The sequence below is a fragment of the Heterocephalus glaber genome, unplaced genomic scaffold (assembly GCF_053883595.1).
Source record: "Heterocephalus glaber isolate CG9 unplaced genomic scaffold, H.glaber_assembly_v1.0 deba00001497, whole genome shotgun sequence".
NCBI lineage: Eukaryota > Metazoa > Chordata > Mammalia > Rodentia > Bathyergidae > Heterocephalus > Heterocephalus glaber.
Genome location: NW_028258320.1, coordinates 67,926,065 through 67,945,203, shown reverse-complemented (window position 1 = coordinate 67,945,203; position 19,139 = coordinate 67,926,065). Strand labels below are relative to the sequence as shown.

Genomic DNA, 19,139 nt, shown 5'->3' with positions numbered 1-19,139 from the left:
ATTCAAAAAACATATACAAAAGGCCACATTAAAAAAATGCTAAACATCTTTAGTCATCAGGGAACTGCAAATCAAAAGCACAATGATGTCACTATCATAAGGGTGGGCAGTAATAGTGTGGTGAGACTACAAAGAGATTGAAAATGCCATGAATTACAAGTAGGATACCAAATCATACAACTGCTTTGAAATGTGATTTATTTATCAGAATTCATGCTTACAATCCTAGCCTTCTGGGAGGCTGACGCAGTAGTATAGTTAAGTTTAAGCCCAGCCTGGGCAACAACCTGTATCAAAAACTAAAAAAGGCTGAGGATGTATCTCAGTGCAAAGACCTTGAGTTCAATTTCTGGTACCACAAAACAAAAAACAAAAACAAATTAGCCTAGAGTTATTACATGACTTAGCAATTTCACTCCTAGGCATTTAAGAGAATTGAAAACAAAAATGCACCTGAGAATTTGCACGTGAATGTTCATGGTAGCATTATTCATAGTAGACAAAATAAATAGCTCAAAATATAATTTGATGAATGAAAATATAAAATATACTATATATATAAAATAGAATGTTGTTAAGGCATAAAGAAGAAAAAAACACTGATATGTGGTACAACATGAGTGGACCTTGAAGTCATATTAAGTAAAAGGTCAAAAATTAAAGGCCATAGAATGTATGATTCCATTTTTGTAAAATATTCAGAATCAGCAAATCCATAAAGAAAATTGATAATTGCCTAAGGCTGGTGGACCTGGCAAAAACTGGCACTGACTGCTATCAGGAATGGAGGTTTTTTTGGGGGTGATGAATGTCCCAAAATGGGGATTGCATTAAATTCTATATATTGGTTTGGGTAGCATGGACATTTTACTGATACTAATTCTTCTGATTCATAAACTTGGAATTATCTTTATTTAGTTGTATCTTCTTCAGTTTCTTTCATCAATGATTTATATTATCATAATAGAGATATTTCATTTGTTTGATTAAATCTATTCTTATGTAATTTTTGATGTTATTGTCATTATTTGTAGAAATAAAGTCCATGGAACATGACAATGGGCAGTTCAGTGAACTTCAAAAACAAAAGAGTGAATTGATACAAGAATTACTTACTCTCCAAAGAAAACTTAAAGGTATTACTTTTATGACTTAGTTAATTTTGCCAACAAATATTTACATTTGCAAACAAATGATAGGGTTAGTAATCTTAAAAAAGGAATTAACTTATTGGGATATAGTGCCAGTATTGATATAAAAAAGAAATAGGTAAATAGTAATTAGATCAGTGTTAAAGGCGGTGTTCCTATTGCCACAAATTCTGTGAAGATCTTTTTGTATAATTGTGATATTAAAGTAGAAAATAATAATTATCACTATGCATATTTAACATGAAGCATCAAAAGAGTATTTTTTAGATGAATGAATAAAGATAGCCTTTAGGTTTAATTTTTTTAAATATAAGAATTTTCTTCAGTTCTTAAGGATGAAGAGAAAGAAGCAATTTGTACTACCAAATATCTAGAGGCAGAAAAAATAAAGATCAATGAAAAGCCTCAAAATGACACTGAATGCTTAAGGTGAGAGTTGTCTATTTTAACTTGATATTAATGGTGCTAATTTTTAAAGTTAGAAAGATTTCAACATAAAAATAAGTGCACAGACCCCTGCAAGCACAGAGGAGGTGAGCCGCTACCAGCACACAAGAGGAGGCTTCTGGACTGCCGTACCCCTCCCACCCCAGTGAGCACAGAGGAGGTGAGGAACTCCCAGCACAAAAGAGGAGGGTTCCAGACTGCCGTAGCCCATCCCCCCCCCCAACAAGCACAGAGGAGGTGTGCCACGCTGGTGCCAGCAGCACGCGCCCACCATGTTGAAATGAGAACACATGTAAACAAGTTTCAAAACCAGATTTCCAGATTACCTAAAGCAACCCCAAAGGGAAACGAGATGGAACACTCTGATACTCAACCACCTGGACTCCCTGAACTAGCAACAAAAGAGGATCTGGAAAAAAATGAAATCAGAAATAATTTCTCAGATAACAAGAGAGACTGTGCCCATAGTGCAAGACATGATTAACAAATCTAGAGAGGACGCAGATAGAAAAATGGAGCTGAGGAACATGATGGAATCCCAACATAGGAAACAAATGGAATCCATAAAACAGATACAAACAGATTTCCAGGAGATTAAAAACTCCATTGAAAGTCTATGCAGCAGAATGATCGAGCACGAAGACAGAATTTCAGCTATAAAAGATAAGATTGCAGTTAGTGACCAGGAAAAGAAAAATTTCTTTAAAATTGTAAGAAACCATGAGAAATCAATCTAGCAGCTGCTAGATGATACAAAGAAGAATAACATAGGACTGACTGGAGTCAATGAAGAAAAGGGAGAGAGTGCAGATGACATAAAAAATCTTTTCACAGAAGTGATGACAGAAAACTTCCCAAGCAGGGGAGAAGAACTTGACATACATATAAGTGAGGCATATAGGACTCCAAGTAGCTGTGATTAAAAAAAAACCCCTACACATAGGCATATAATAGTTAAGATTCCAGAAACCCAAGAGAAGAACAAAATTCTAAAAGCAGTTAGAGAAAAGAAACAAATCACATACAAAAGAAAGCCCATCAGAATCACAGCAGACTTCTCAATGCAAACCCTCAAGGCAAGAACAGTTTGGAGTGATGTATTTCAAGCCCTAAAAGAAAACAGACTCCAACCCAGATTGATGTAACCTGCAAAACTATCTTTCAAAATTGATGGAGAAATAAGATACTTTCATGACAAAGAGCACCTTAGGAACTTCATGAATGCCAAACCAGCACTCCAAAAAATTTTAGACAATATCCTAGGAAAAGACAAGGATCACAAGCCCAGGAAGCTCAGCAGAATGAATCCATCAGGCTCGACAAGAAATTAAGAGCAAAGGGGGAGAATCCAACAAACAGAAAAAGTCATGACAATGATAAATCAATATGTATGAGTTATAACCATCAATGTTAATGGTCTCAACTCACCAATCAAAAGAAATAGACTGGCAGAATGGGTCAAGAAGCAAGATCCAACAATATGCTGCATACAAGAAACACATTTAATTCAAAAAGAAACTCAGTCTAAAAGTTAAAGGGTGGAAAACAATACTCCATGTGACAGGAACCCCCCCCCCCCAAAAAAAGCAAGAGTAGCTATCCTCTTTGCAGATCAAGTGGATTTCAAACGAAAATCTGAAACACTCTGGTTCCAAGAATTTCAGAAAAGGGATAGTCAACTTGTATGTACCAATCTATTGTGAACATGTGTTTTCATTCCTCTCAAGTAAAAACTTAAGAATAGGACTGTTGGTTCTTAACAGTAACACAAGAAATTTCTATATTGTTTTCCAAAATAGTTTTGTCATTTTACATTCACATTAGCAGTATTAGAAAGTTCTAACTGGTTCACACCTAAGCTGACATTTGTTTTTTTAAAAGTTTTAACTTCATCTCCTTAATGAGTGTATAAGTCAATCTTGTTACTGTACTGATTACTATTTTTCTGATTCTAGTGTTGCACACCTTTCCTTGTACTCTACTGGCTATTTATCATCTTTTTGTGTCTACTTTTTAATTGGGTTGTCTATTAATGAACTGGAAGAGTTCTTTATATATTCTGGTCATAGGTTATATGCATTATAAATATGGTCTGTTTGAGGACTACTTTTCATTTTCTTAACGATGTCATTTAAAGTTCTAAATTTTGATGGAATCTCACTTATCAATTTTTTTCTTTTATGGTTTTTGTATCCTAGGTAGTTCTTGCCTACCCTAAATTCATAAACATTTTCCCTTATAATTTCTTCTTAAAGTTTTATAGTTTTAGTCTTTAATATTTAGGTTCATAGATCCTTTCAAGTTATTTTTATGTGTGGAAATAAAGGGTTGAGGTTAATTTTTTATATACGGATACCAGTTGTTCTAGTGCCATTTGTTGAAAACACTATCTTTTCTCTGCTCTTGAATTGAGTTTATGTTCTATAAAATGTTACTGTTAAATAATCTTTCAAAAAATCAGTGGACCATATATGTATGGTTCTATTTCTAGATTCTCTGTTTTATTCCAATGATCTATATGTCTTTCCTTATGCCAACACTGCCTTGACTAATGTAGCTTTAGAGAAAGTCTTAAAATTAGGTACTAAATGTCTTCCAACACTGTTTTTTTTTCTTTTTTACTTCTCAAGGTCCTTTGTACTTCTACATAACTTTTAAATTTCAATATCTAATTCTTCATTTATAGCAAGTATACATAGACTTGAATTTTTATATATATCTTGTGTTTTCTAATCCTGCTAAATTCAAATACAAATTCTAGGGGCTCCTAGAGATTTCTTAGTGTTTTCCCTGTAGGTGATGATTTCATCTACATGTAAAGATTTTACTTCTACCTTGCCAATCCTATCCTAATTGTGTCATTTTATTGCCAGACTATTTTGGTTTGGGCCTATGTTTCAAAGTTTAATGGGCAGATGAAGAGTAGGCTTATCTGCCCTTGTTTCCCACCTTAGGGAGAAAGCTTTGTATCTTCTCCATTCATATAAGGTGTTTTTGCTGTAAGTATGGAGTACATGTCTTTGATCTGCCAAGAAGGTTCTGTTCTACTTGTAGACTCCTGATAGCTTTTACCATGAACAGCTCTAGAATTTAGTCCAATACTTTTTCTGCAACTACTGACAGATCATATGACTTTTCCTTTTCCTCTGTTAAAATAATAACTTTTGGAGGTGGATCTTCCAATGCTGAACCAATACTGCCATCCTTATAATAAAACCACTTTCTACATCCTGCCAGATCTGACTTCTAATAGTTTGCTTTGTTAAACAAATTTTTATCTATGTTCATACTTTTATCTTCTATTATCTTTTTCCAGTTTTAGTATTAGCACAATGTTGATGTCCTAAAATGAGGGGAGAAGTGTTCCTTCTTTTTTCTGCTTTAAATGTTTGATATAATTTATCAGTTAAAATGTATGTGAGCCTGCTGTTGTCATATAGGTAGGTTTTCAAGCTAGGAATATACTTTCTTTAATAGGTGCTATTCAAAGTTTATATTTCCTCCAGAGTTAGTTTCATTAATTTGTCTTCCAAGGTACTTCTTAGAAGTTGTCAGATTTATTTCAAAAAAGATTTTTGTAATATGCTTTCTATATCCTTTTAAATTCTATAAAATCTGTGGTAATGTCTTCTAGATCTTGATATTGTAATTTAAAAAATGTATAGTTGATATTGTGTAATAGGAAGTAAAGGTCTAAAGGAGTAGGGGGAGTGGGAGGGGTAGGGGAAAGGAAAGAAGGGAAAAAATATGAGAAAAGGAAAAAAATGGAAACAAAGTCTTTGCAAATAGAGAAGGGAGAGCGGGGAAGGGAAAAAAATAAGAACCAAGAAACATCATTTAAAGGTACAAGATCCTAATGATGAATGTAACTGTATTTTATACCTAAAATGTACCAGTAAACTTAAGGAAAAAAAATAAGTGCACATATGTTTTTTAAAAGTTCCACATAATGACATTATTTTCCCTGTGTGTATTCTGTAACTTGTAACTAAGGAAAGACTTCACTGGCTAGCAAGTACTACATGTAAGTTCATGATGTATTAGATTGATGATGATGAAATAAATTTTATCTTTTCTTATATCCTATGGATTGTTACTCATATTCTGATACTAAGCCTAACTTTTTGGATTAAAACAGATGAAATTATATTTAATCTTTCTAGATTCTAGGGAGAAGAATTACAATCTAGTTTACTTGAAATTGTCACTCTGGTTTGGTTCCTAAAGAATGGAAATGTGTTTTCTGTGTGAGATATTTAGATGCTTTTTATGTATTTGGGTAATGGAATAATGGCAGATGTTTGAAATGACATAATCATAAACACAAGGAGAAAATACGTCAAGTTTTAAAGTTTGACTTTTATTTATTGAGAATTCAGGTTTATACTTTCTGGATTCTAAGTTGTAAAGAAATTCCTACGCTTTCCAGGCTTAATATGAGAGAAGAAACTTCATTACTGAATCTAAAAGAAGTAAATGAATCCTTCTTTCACATAAATCATATAGGAAAAATGTCCACTAGAGCTGAACAAATGTTTCATATTAGCAGTGTATTGCCTTAGGCTGTAATTTTAGTAGATAGTGAGGAAATATTTACAGTTTAATTTTATGTTAAGTTTCATAAGCATAAAATATCAATCTCTTGAGTGATGTGTATAATGTAGAATGAGTTTCTGTAATGGCAATCTGCTCATTGATTGCTTTATACTTTTAAAAATGGTAATGCACACTGGTATCATTATACTTAGTAGTGTGAGGGCTTCCGATATAAACTCCAGTTTTGTGGGTTTATCACTCAGTCATAAAAGTTTTCCCTGAGTTAAAATTAAACACACAAAGTCTGCTAGAGAGTGCTTTCTACTTCACAAATGATGACAGAAGAAATTTGGAAAGAAATATCAGTCCATTTACCTAATCCATTCATTGCTTTTTAGCAGTTATGAATGAGATGAAAATATTTATCAATTCTCACTTTAAATTCTTTAATTTATATACTTAGTTTCTTGATTTATATGTTTCACAGACATGGGAAATAAAGATTCAGTAGTCCTCTCTTTTCTGTGGGGAAACAATGCAAGGCCCCGCCCCCATGGATGCCTGAAACCACAGATAGTACTGAAGTTTGTATATACTGTATATTCCCTATACATACATACCCGTGATAAAGATTAATTTATATTTTAGGCATAATAAAAGATTAATAACAATAGTAAAATAAACAAGTAAACAATATACTGTAATAAAAGTTATTTAAAACTTAGGAATTGTTCATTACTGGAATTTTCCATTTAACATTTTCAGACTGTAATTGACCTTGAGTAACTGAGACTGTAGGTAACTGAAACTTCAGAAGTGTAATAGTGAATCTGTTTATAAGAAAAGATAGATAGACAGACAAAGATATATATGTAAAGTGCTTTTAAAATTATTGTAGTCAGTATTTTAAAAATTAGCCTATGTTCTGTTTATTTGTTGGACTCTTACTTAGATGTTATCCTTTAATGTGCAGAACCGGTCTCAGTACTTGATATTCACAGTTGTTTAAGTAATATTTTAAGTAATATTTACTTAAGTAATATTTACTTATTTATAAATGTCAAGATGTTGATTTATTTAAAATATTCTATTGTGAAAAAAGTGGAGCACATTATAGCAGCTAACCTGAAAATTACTGCTATGATTAATACTTAAGCAGATTAGTTCATCAGAAGCCTCTAAAAGGATTATGTAACTATAACTGAGCTAGTGTTTTAGAAATATCATATGAGGAGGACAGAAGTGAAAAAGATCTGAGTCTTTACAGGCAATGAAGCCTAGTGGTTAAAATATAAATTCTTTTGAATCTCATGCCATCACTTAGTAATAGGTCGATGACCTTGGACAAGGAATTTAATTTATTTGTGCCTGAGTCTCCACAACTAGAAAATGAGGTTGATAACAGTATGTATCCCACATGATTATAGTATAAAATAATTTATTAATTATATTAAACTCCTTAGAACAGTGCTTGGTACACAGAAAATACTCTATAATTATTAGCTATAACTACTTACAGTTTTATTTTTATTTCATACATCTGTGAGGATTTTGTATCTTTTGAGCTTCTTTGTCATTTGTCCTTCTGCGTGTCCTTTCAGTGTAGAGGCTTCCCAAAACTTAATCATTGACACTATTTTCACTTTATACTTTCTAGTAGGTATCTCACTTGGTTTGGTGATTTACAGTCCTCATCTATAGATGATTTCCAAACCATTGTTCCAAATCCCTCTTTCTTTTTTAAAAATAATTTTTCTTTCTAATTTCTTCTTTCTGTTTGTTTGTTTGCACATTGTTTTATTTGATACAGGTCTTCCAGTTTTTCCCAGGCTGGTTTTGAACTCGTGGGCTGAAAAGATCCTCCTTACTCAAAATACTGAGTAACTAGGACTGCAGGTTTAGCTTGGAATCCTTTCTTCAGCTCTCCATTCCTAAATTCCCAGAAGTCTAGTGTAAACATAGAAATGAATATGTAGTGTTGCTGCCCTCATTAAATAAACAGATAAACAAAAACTTTTATCAGTAATTCAGGGGCTTTCAAATTCTATGCCTAGCCACTGTCTTCCTGCATTTTATTGCATGCACTATTATACTACTGTATCAGAGAGAGTCCTTGACTCTTTCTTTTCCATTAGCTAAAATCCAACTCAGTCTTCAAGACTCAGTGTATGTGTTACTTTTTTCTAGGTATTTCTCAAGTCCAAAATGTGGTAGGCATTTTTGACATGTTCACAAATCTTACCATTTTTACCCTACTCCAATCTATCACCACGTTTTGTGACTCTGCACTTGTCTGTATCCACTGCTTCTGTCCAGGTTGTAGCTACCATTCTCGTTCACTGAGATCTTAGTACCAGTCTGTTTTCTGCTCTCCTTTCACCCACTCTTGTAGTCCACAATCCATAGTAAATTGAATCACATCACTCCCTTACTAAAGTCATTTAATGACTCTTCAAACTATGGCTCTGACCACCTCCCTCACATTAACTTCAATCATGATCTACTTCTCACCCTGTTCCTTCCAGTCCCCAATTTTTTTATACCTAAAGACCTTTGTATCTACCTTTCCTTCTACTGAAATTATTTGTTCCCCACTCTTCCTGTCTATTTATTGTCTGGTGAGTCATATGTGATCCTTAGCGCTGAGCTGAAATACTTTCTCAGAGAACCCCCCTTACCCTGTAATCTAAATCATGTAACTTCTGTTATTTTTCCCTAATCACATCCTGTGTATTTTCCTTTATAGCACATGTTCCATTTTCCAGTTACATATTTATGTACTTATGTTGCTAGTATCTGTCTTGCCCATGTGCTAAGAAGAAATATCTTGTCTATTTTGTTCACTATTGTATATCTAATGTCTAAATCTTTGGTAGAGATTGGCATACAGTAGATGTGGAGTAAATAAGAATAAATGAATGTAATTATGAAAGCTTTCTTCTATTATTTTCTGTGTTCATGGAGAACTTGTTTATAATTGTTATATTGTTAGCCATAGTCAGTGATATTTGTGCAAATCAGTCTATCTCATCAGACTGGGAATTCACTCTACTTTTTGTTCATCTGCCTTTCAGCATCTGCATGTAGCACAGTCAAAAGCTCATGGTGTTCAATAAATACCAGTTCCAGTGATTTAGTTGACATATAATTGAATTTTTGCTACAAAAGATAAATTCTTCATATAGTTTCAAATTTATTTGAAAAACATGGTATATTCTAACTATTGGGACAGCCTCACTTTAGAATGGAATTCTTTCACTCCTGATTTTTTTCTTCATTGTGGAAAAAGCTTCATTCGTTTAACCCTCCTGGTTTTGCCCCGGGGCCCCCATGCTCATCCCTAAAGTGTGGAGGAGTGATCCAGTCTAAGAGTTTGAGAGGATGAACTTGGTAGTATGGAGCCCAGCCCCTTCCTATTCCCCATCATTTTTGAGTTTTGCCTGCCTCAGAAAGATGTGCTCCACTCAGCTGCTATACCCCCTTAGTTTTATAGTAGTAGGAGTCTGTAAGAGAAAGCTTATGGGGTCCTGGAGTACCTATAGTGGTATTAAATTATTCTAATTCTGGGGTTCAATATTGGAAAATCCTTGCCTACATATATAACACGTATTCTCCAGAATATGCTGTATCAGAAGTATATGATATACTTTGCTTTATTTCTGCTTTCTTTATTTTGCAAACTTGAGAGACAGGAAAGAATTATATTTTGGGACCCTTCAAACTTCCAGAATCTATTATTTTTTATTTTTACTCAACACCAGGATTACCAAAATATAGTTGACAGTAATTCTAAAAAATTTACTCGAAATAGTAACATTACAGACAACTTTAAACATTTTAGGCATTTTCTTTACCAACAAAACTTTTTAAAGTTATTTTACATCTTGTATAACCAGTATTTGTGCTTGTTTAATACATCAGGACACGTTTCAGAAATAAGTCTGCAAAGTCAATGGCATAAGATTTTCATTCTTAGCGCTTAAAATATAGTGTAGTTTTTGTGAAGAGCATATTTCCAGTGGAAACTGCACAAAAATTAAAAATTAATCTGCATCTTCCACTGAGAGACTAAATGCATCTACAGGTAGTAGTAAAGCAATGCTGTTGGCTTTTCAGTGAAAAAGTCATCCAGTTAAGTTAGTCATCAAGGTCATATTGATGATCCTTAGATTTATAAGAAGGCATAAACACATAGTATTAATGTACTCTCAACCTCTCAAAAAGGTACACTGACAAAATATACATTTATACATGTGTACTTTTTCCTTTTACTAAATATGCATGTATATACACACATACTTATTTTTAAATTGTGAGAGTAGGTTATATTAAGTAAAAAATTCAAACACTATCAAAATGTACAACTATCTATCTCCCTTCTCATCACCTTATTCTGTATGTACTTGTCAGTTTATTTTTCTGTATGTGTGCATGTGCACATGTATGCAGATGTCTTCTTAGATGTTCAGCAAAAATGAGATCATGGGCTCACACTTACTATTCTACAGTATGCTTTATTCCTTAGCAAAATACAGACATTTCCACATTAGTGTGTACTGATGAATTTTATTCCTTTTCATGTCATTGTGTGGAAATGTCATATTTATCTAATCATTCTCCCATGAATTCTTGCAAATGCAGTTTCTAAATATTCACAATTAGTTACATTTCTGTAAGAGTATCCTTAACTACTTGCAGGAGTGTTTCTGTAACATTATTTAGAATAAGCATCATTTAATAGAGTAATGGGAATTGTTATCCAGACTACATTTAGATAATAGTCTGTATTTGCTTTGCTCTCTGTTTTTAACAAGACTAACTCAAAGTGGAGAAGTGTAATAAAATCTCAGCTCTAAAGTTTCTGCAAAATACTAGTCAAATACTTGTATCTACACCCAACCAATATTGTCTTTTTTTAAGATTTATAAAATATAACTATGTATTTTGTTGAATATTTCTGTTGGCTCTGCATCTTTTCTTGTAGAACTTCATCATTTATTCTCTAACAGAAATGTCTGTACAGCATTGAGTAGCGTTCAAGCTAATAGAGATTCCCTGTTTTGTGCATTCTTGGCATATATTATAGTTATTAAAGCTTGGGGAAATTTTTGATAGTGGACTCAATAGATTATTTTAGAAACCATATTCTGATACAAATATACCTGTCTCCTAAAGTTTGAAGTCATTTTGAATATTATGCAAGAAATATGCAATATGACAGTGATCATTAACAAAATTCACTGGTCTCTGATAATATCATACAAGTTTGAAATTTTTAAATTTTTGTTGTTGTTGTTGTTTTGGTTGTTTTTTTTTGGTATCGGGGATCGAACTTGGGTCCTTGCGCTTGCAAGGCAGGCGACAGAACCACTGAGCTAAATCACCGGCCCCCAGAAATTTTTTAATTTTTGTGTTTATCTTTATAAACAAATCCTTTTTGGTATGGGATTGGGGAAGATGACAGAAAGTATGTGGCAAAAAGAAATTCCCAATCCAACCAACCCAAAATTTGGAGTAAGGAATATCTGGTAAGATTCCTTCCTTTTCCAGTTGCTTCTCAGCAGATGACTCTGTGAAGGTTCTTACCTGTCTGATAATGGCCCGGACTAAGGGAAAGCATACATTAAAAAATGGATAATTCTGCTTTCACATATTTGACTTTCACACTCACTTTAAAAAATAAATTATATGTCAAAGGAGACCACCTACATTAGTTTAGAAAAGTAATTTTATATTTAAATGGTACAAAAATAATCTTCATATGAATTAATATAGAGAAATAATATTAAGAAAGTCAAGCTATGAAAAAACTACTGGAAAGTAGCTATGAAAAAACTACTGGAAAGTAGAAAAACCTCAAGTGTAATTAAGGAAACCAAAAGGGACAAGAATAACATGTAAGGTTTAAAATATAAAATTTAAAATTCTTTGTGTCAGAAATATCGACAGGGAATGGAAACTGGGCAAAACTATAGTATTTTTGGTACTATGACAAACAAGAGATAACAGTTTATTAAATGATCAACTGATAAAAATCTATAAGGTAACACTAAAATAGTTTTTCATTCATGCATTTATCCAACAAATCTGTTAAACAACTGCTTTTTATTATGTACTCTACTATGTTAGTTATTAAGAATACTCCAATGAATAAAACAAGTTAATTCAGGTGTACTATCAATAAGGGGCAAATTAAAACCACTGAATATTGTGTCTTTCTATCAAATTTTCAAATGCATTATTAAATGAGCATACTCAAAATTGGCCAAGGTGTGGCATAGAGATGACTCAGACATCACTATTAGTATGCATTGCTAATTCAGTATTTAAAATGAAATTAAGATTATATATGTATATATATACACGTCTATATGTTTATGCCATTTGACTCAATAATTCCTCTTATGAGCTCTATCCTAAGGAAACCAATTTTAAGTGCAGAAGCTTTATGCCCAGAGAATGTTAATAATAATGTTATTTATGGTAAAAAAAAAAACAATTGAAAAGATCAACTATAAATTAATAAATTAACTATGATGTAGCCACTTGGACTACTATGTATTTATCTTAAATGGTATAAATTGGCATATATCACTTACTGGGGGAAATATATGATAGAATTAAGCAAAAGAAATAACTAAGATAAAATTGTGTATGATTGCTATTATATCGAAACTAAAGACTGCAATGAAATATACCTAAATTTTAACAAAATTTGGTTTAGGTACTAGGACATTGGCTGAAATTTGTCTTAATCTCTACTTCAATTATAGTTGTATACAGTCTGATAACTAAAAACTGTATGTTGTTAAGGCTTTTCTGTGTCATTTAGAGGTAACTGAAAACAATATTGGAATGGTATAGCAAATCATTAAAGTACTTTACATGGAACATAAATTTTGCTAAACTAACTAGCAGTGTTAACTTATCCCAGTCATTATTTTATGATTCAGAGAAAGGTAACAATAAGAAATGCAAACTACCTTAGTTACTGTGCAGTAGATGAATGAACTTCTCCCCTGTAGCCAATCAGCCTAGGCAATGAAGCATAATTTCAGCTTACCATTATATTGCTAGCTGCAAATGCATTAATATTCATGCCATTATCATCTAACTTCTTTTAAAGCTAGCATTAGCAATCTTTTCTTTAAATGCAGATCTAAATTCTATAGCTTGATTATATGCTGAATAGAGAAATACTTGCTATAATTTGCTCTGAATGTCTTCCTTAATTTCAAGTCTTTCATTCTTATTATTAGGTAACTGAAATAGAGAATGGTCACCCCCTAATTCTGATGGGCATAAAAGATCTTGCAGAATATGTAGTTCATTTGAACTACAGTAAAGCAAGTATTGATGATAGCGTGAAGAAAGAGCTATACCATTTTATTTGAAAAAAATTAATATATTAAAATGAGGCCTTACGTACATTATTATAGCAGAATCTAGATACAGTGTACCAACCACAGCACATTGTAGCTTGGCATTTTGCTTTCCACTTATTCTTTAGAAATATTTAATGCAAATGTTGTTATACTTGTGTAAACATCTAATCTTCAAAATTGTTACTCTCCTTGTTACCAAAATGTTCCTTTAGGATTCCTATTTACTATTAAATGAATTTCACATATAGGATAGTATTTCCTTGTCCATTCTTATTTTAAATATTATGTTTTCTTTCCCTAGTGGGTCTTAAAATAATGCATGGAAACTATGTAATTTAGAAATATAAAAATAATTGAATAACTATGAACCAATTAGAATATTACCAAAATCTTACATTAGGTATGGGTCCTTTTGTATCCCATACTCTCTTTCCTACAGTAGATGTAATTTATGTTCAATATTGTATTTTATATTGTGCATAATATGACTTATTTGATTCATTTTCTTGCTTTATTATATTATATGATTTATTTAAATTTATGTCATATATTTTTATATACCCCCATCTATATGCAAGCCCAAATAGTCAGTTCACTATATTTATTTCTTTTTAATTAAGTAAAAATAGTACTGTACTGTCTGGGACATGTTCTTTATTCAACATTGTTTCTAAAAATTAACCCATGTTTGTGACTATAGACAAACGTATATACTACAATTTTTTTTTGTTTTCAATGGCCATTTGTAATGCTTCCAGGTTTTTGCTATCACAGCAGTTGAAGTGTGTGCACTAGTGCATATATACAGGAGTTTCTCTGTGTCTGTTGGAATTGGAGAGTGTTGGGCACCTGAATGTTGAACTTCAAGATAAAGACAAGCTATTTTCCAAGTGATTAAACCAAATTATACTCCCATTAATACATTATAAAATGTCCAGTTAGTCTTCATCCTCAATATTTTATTTTCAGAATTTTTTTTCTAATCTATGTATATTGGTATTTTGTTGCCATAGTGTTTTCTTTGTAGGAAATTTTGGGCCAGCTATTTGATTTTTCTTAAGTTACAGTAGTCTTTCTGCTTCTTTTAGAATGAATTTGCAGTTATATTTTTCTTAAAAATTATTTATTTCAGGCCAGGGATTTAGCTCAGTGGTGCCGCTGCCTGCCTAGCATGCTCAAGGTCCTGAATTTGAAACCCAGTACCAAAAAAAATTTTTTTTTTCATGTAAGTTTTTAAATTCATGGCACAAAGTTATTCATTGTATTATTCTCATTTAGGAGAAAGAACACTTATTTTACCCTCAAGATTTTTCTGAACACCTATAAACCCCCTGTCTATGTATCTATTCTATCTACCTCCCTACCAACTAACCAATCATTTACCTATCTATATTATATATAGCCATGGGTCTGTTTCAGGACTTTCTATTCTGTTTCTTTGGTCAGTTAGTTTATTTCTATGCAAGACTTGTAATTACTATTAAATGCATACTATACAATAATAACAACTTAATTACTGCTATTTTATAATGAGTTGGTATAAAGTAGGGCATCTCCTACACCTTATTTTGTCTTCACCAAGAGTGTCTTGGTTATTCTTAGCCCTTTGCTTTTTTTCCATACATTTTAAAATCTGCAAATCTGTGATTTTGATTGTAGTAATTCCACTCATTCTACAGTTCATTTTGGAAGAATTTATACAATTATTATAATGAGGTCTGTCTCAGAACTTAGAATACCTCTATTGATTAATTTTTTTTAATATACTTTAAATTTTTGTTTGTCAATCTTTCATATCTTTACTAAATTTTGTTTGGTAAATTTACCAATTTACTATTAAATTCTTAAAAGCTCAGAGCACAATGAACTTCACATTTATAGGACTTTATTTCTTTATCCATTCTTTTTATAAATATTATATTTTGGTAAATTTGGAAAATTAGTAAATTTTATTTTTAGGTAGCTTGTAGTCTTAGGTACTATTGTAAATGGTACTTTTAAAAAATCATGTGTTTCAATTGTTCATTGCTTGTAAATAGAAATATAAGAGAATTTTAGATGTTGACTATATGGCCACTATCCAAACTAAGTCCTCTATTTTTAAATATCTATGTTTTAATACACATAAAAAAGTAAAAAGAACAATATAATGAACCAAATGTAATGATCACTCAATTTAACAATTCACAATCTATAGTCAGTCTTGTCTAATCTGTCTCTGCTCACCTTTCTCCCATATTACTTTGAACTGAATCATAGATATCCTTTTATATTATATATCTTCTTAAAAAGAACTTGAAGAAAATGAGAATCCATTATCATACACAGAATAATTAATAGTAATTAACTGATACCATAAAATCTCCAGTCAGTGTTCAAATTTCCAATTATCCATAAATTTCATTTATTTTTCAGTTTATCTAACTTAGGTTTTAAATAATGTCTGCATATATCAGTTGGCTGGTTATGCCTTCTAAATCTATTTTAATCTAGAACCTACTTCTTCCTTTTTAAAAAAAATTTGCAATGTATCTGTTAAAGAACTTAGATTTTTTTATCCTGTAGAGTTGCTACGGATTTCTTTTAAGTCATGAGTGGGTATTTGATTTTATCAAATGATTTTTTTCTGCATATTTTGAGACAGACATGTGTATTTTCCTTCTTTAATCTATTAGTATAGTAAATGACATTTATAAATATGTAAACATTAAGCTATCCTTATTATATTCCTGGAATAACTCAACTTGATCATGGTGTATATTTGTAATTGCTGTTTTTCTGATATTTTAATATTTTTAAATTTACATTTATGAGTGAAATTGACTTTTCTTTTTATATTGTTGTTCAGTATTAGTACAACTATTTATACTTGGATATATGTCTGTCCTCTGTGCTCCACTGCTGTATTTATATACCAGTACTACATTGTTTCCATTGTCAAAGATTAATAGTATGTTTTAATATCTGATAAGGCTAGCCATTGCCCTTTTCTTTTTCAGTGCTTTCCTTAAAAGACAGGCATTCAAGAGCTTTCCTTGAATGTTTATTTTTTTCATATCAACATTAGGATCAATTTGTCTACTCCTTGGGAGGAAAACTTACTGGCATTTTTAATTAGGGTCATATTCAGTTGATTTAACTTGGAATAATTGATATTTTTATGATATCCTGTCAAATAAAAAGTCTTGTTAGTTATTGGTATAATAGACTATGTTTCTATGCTAATCTTATATCTTGCCACCTTAATAAATTTTTTTATTGTTTCGTCGATTCTTCAGGTATGTTGTTATATCACCTGAAATTAAAGTAGCTTTATTTCTTCTTTCAAATTCTTATGTCTCTAGTTATGTTCTGTAGACTAATTTTGATGGCAAATTACTCCAACAAAATATCAAAAAGTAATAGGGGCAACGAGCTTCCTTATTCCTGACCTTAAGAAGATTGCCTCTAGAAACTAAGGTGCTACCTCAAGACTGACATTTTTTTATTATATAAAAGTATCCATTAGTTCTGATTTTTATTGAGAATGTTTATTGGGGACACATTTTTAACATCTCAAAGGTTTCAGCCCCTCTGGAAATAATCATATTATTTTTCTCCTTGGAAATGTTAGTATGGTCAGTTACATTATGAGTTTGTAATATTGAACCACGCATTCATTCCTGAAATAAATTTTAATTGATCATAGAATATCATTTACTTAATGTGGTATTGTCTTATTTTTGCCAATATTTTGTTTATAATTTTTGCATTGGTATTTATAGATGGATGTGTGTGTGTGCATTATCTTTATCGGTCATACTTGCTTTAAGAACGGAAGTTGACTGTTTTCTCTGTTTGTTATACTCTAAATCAATTCATGTTATTTTGGGGTTATTGGTCTTTAAATGCATTTTTGCTTTTTCTTCATAGTATGGATCTTTAAAACCTTTCTCCATTACAAAACAAAACCTTTTTCTATACAGCTATAGTTCCTTGTGAGAAGTAGGCAAGGTGGTAGGGCTTTAACCTTTAAAGTCAAACAGGAAGCAAGTAATGAAAACTGAGGGACCTAGAGAGACCAGTCATTAAATCAAAAGACACAAAAGACCCTTCTCACTCAAATGATGAGAGAGCCATTGATTTAAAAGAAGTCAGTACTCTTTCAACTCTTAGGCATGCATTTAGTGTTTTCCTACACAAATGAGACTCTGAGACTTTAACTTTCTATTTAAAAAAAAATACACCTTAGGTGTACGAATGGAATGTGATTCCTTTGCCAGCATTCTGAAAGTTGTTGTTTCTTCACATCTCTGTCACACCTGGTATTGACTTTCATTTTAGATATTCTGGTGGTTGTTCAGTGGGATTTCATTATGCTTTCCTTTTATTTTGTCAGTCACTAGTAATCACCAATTCATATCTTTATTAGCTACTGGATATCTTTTATGAGAAATTATTAAAAGTTCAAAGGGTTTTATTTCCTTTGTGTCCATTTTCCTTTGTGTTGTACAATGAATTATTTCTTGTCTCTGGTGACTTATACTGTATTTCCTAGTTGGGTGCTTGGTGCTATATTATTATAAGCTCATTCTTTGTTCTCAATATTTAGAAGGCCTTTGGTCTAAATATGTTAAGGTTTCCTTTAGAGAGAATTTTCTTATACTATTCCTGGTATCCAGGGAATATTGCTGATGTAAAATTCCTTCCTTTGACAGTCAGGGATCAGCAAAGGTCCAATATGATCCATTCTTTTCACCTTATGACTAGCCCAAGAGTTGTTTAGGTTTGTGAGAACAGTGTTGCTTATAGCATCTGCCCTTAGGGCTGCTTCACACTCCTACTTACCCAGTTTCAGATCCTAGCTCTCTACCTCTCCAGTTACAGCTCAGTTTTTAATTATGCTTTCCTTTTTGGAAGAAATGTTAGTCTTAATGCTAGAAAAGGAAAATGGTTTCTTCACTATTATCCACATTAAATACAAGTTTAAAAAGCATTTTTAAAAATTCAAATTATATAAAAGATTACTTAATTGAGAAAAAGAAAGATTAATGTTGAATTCTACCTCTCAAATTTAAGAATGTATTTTAATTTTGTATCTATATTATAAAGTTAGTTATCTTTTAGTTTTAGAGCAAGTAGAAATGTCAGGGGTCATTTCTTTTACTTAAAAAATATCCAGGTGAGATTTAAAGATGCTAAATGATTTAACCAAGCTTATTTAGCTTGTGAGTGGCCAAGACTAAATCAGAAGTCTTTAAAGAAGGAATTATATTTTTTCATTAAACTGGAATTACCACAAAATTATTAAATATCTGTTATTTATTGTCTACTTTATTGTCTTTATAGGATTTTTTCCCCCTCAAATTTTCATATAGTCCTTATAGAACAATAGAGAATTAAAATTCTAATTTTTTTAGTTTAGACTTTAAGTTCTGATTTTTGGAGCTACAAACCTGCCTCTCTGTGTAATAAAAATTATTATAAGAGTTAATTGTTCAAATAATAGTATGAAATTTTCTTTTAAAACAGACTTAAGAAAGAATTAGAACTTTATAAGGAAGATGACATGGAAAGTGTTTATGAAACTCTCCAAACAGAAATAGAATTTTTGGAGATGGTAAGCTATCACTTCTTCTGG

General features: G+C 31.6%; 1 protein-coding gene across 3 annotated transcripts in view; it reads left to right on the top strand.

Annotated features, from left to right (window-relative positions):
* Ccdc172 (coiled-coil domain containing 172) overlaps positions 1-19,139 on the top strand; it is a 90,651-nt gene that overhangs the window by 50,119 nt on the left and 21,393 nt on the right. For 2 of the 3 annotated variants that reach the window (XM_087185254.1, XM_013069826.3), the window contains exons 6-8: positions 1,035-1,136; positions 1,478-1,580; positions 19,031-19,118. In XM_087185254.1, coding sequence (XP_087041380.1) covers positions 1,035-1,136; positions 1,478-1,580; positions 19,031-19,118 — 293 coding nt within the window. Of the gene's footprint in view, positions 1-1,034; positions 1,137-1,477; positions 1,581-19,030; position 19,139 lie in introns of all 3 variants that reach the window. The other variant, XM_021253368.2, reaches the window with a different exon arrangement.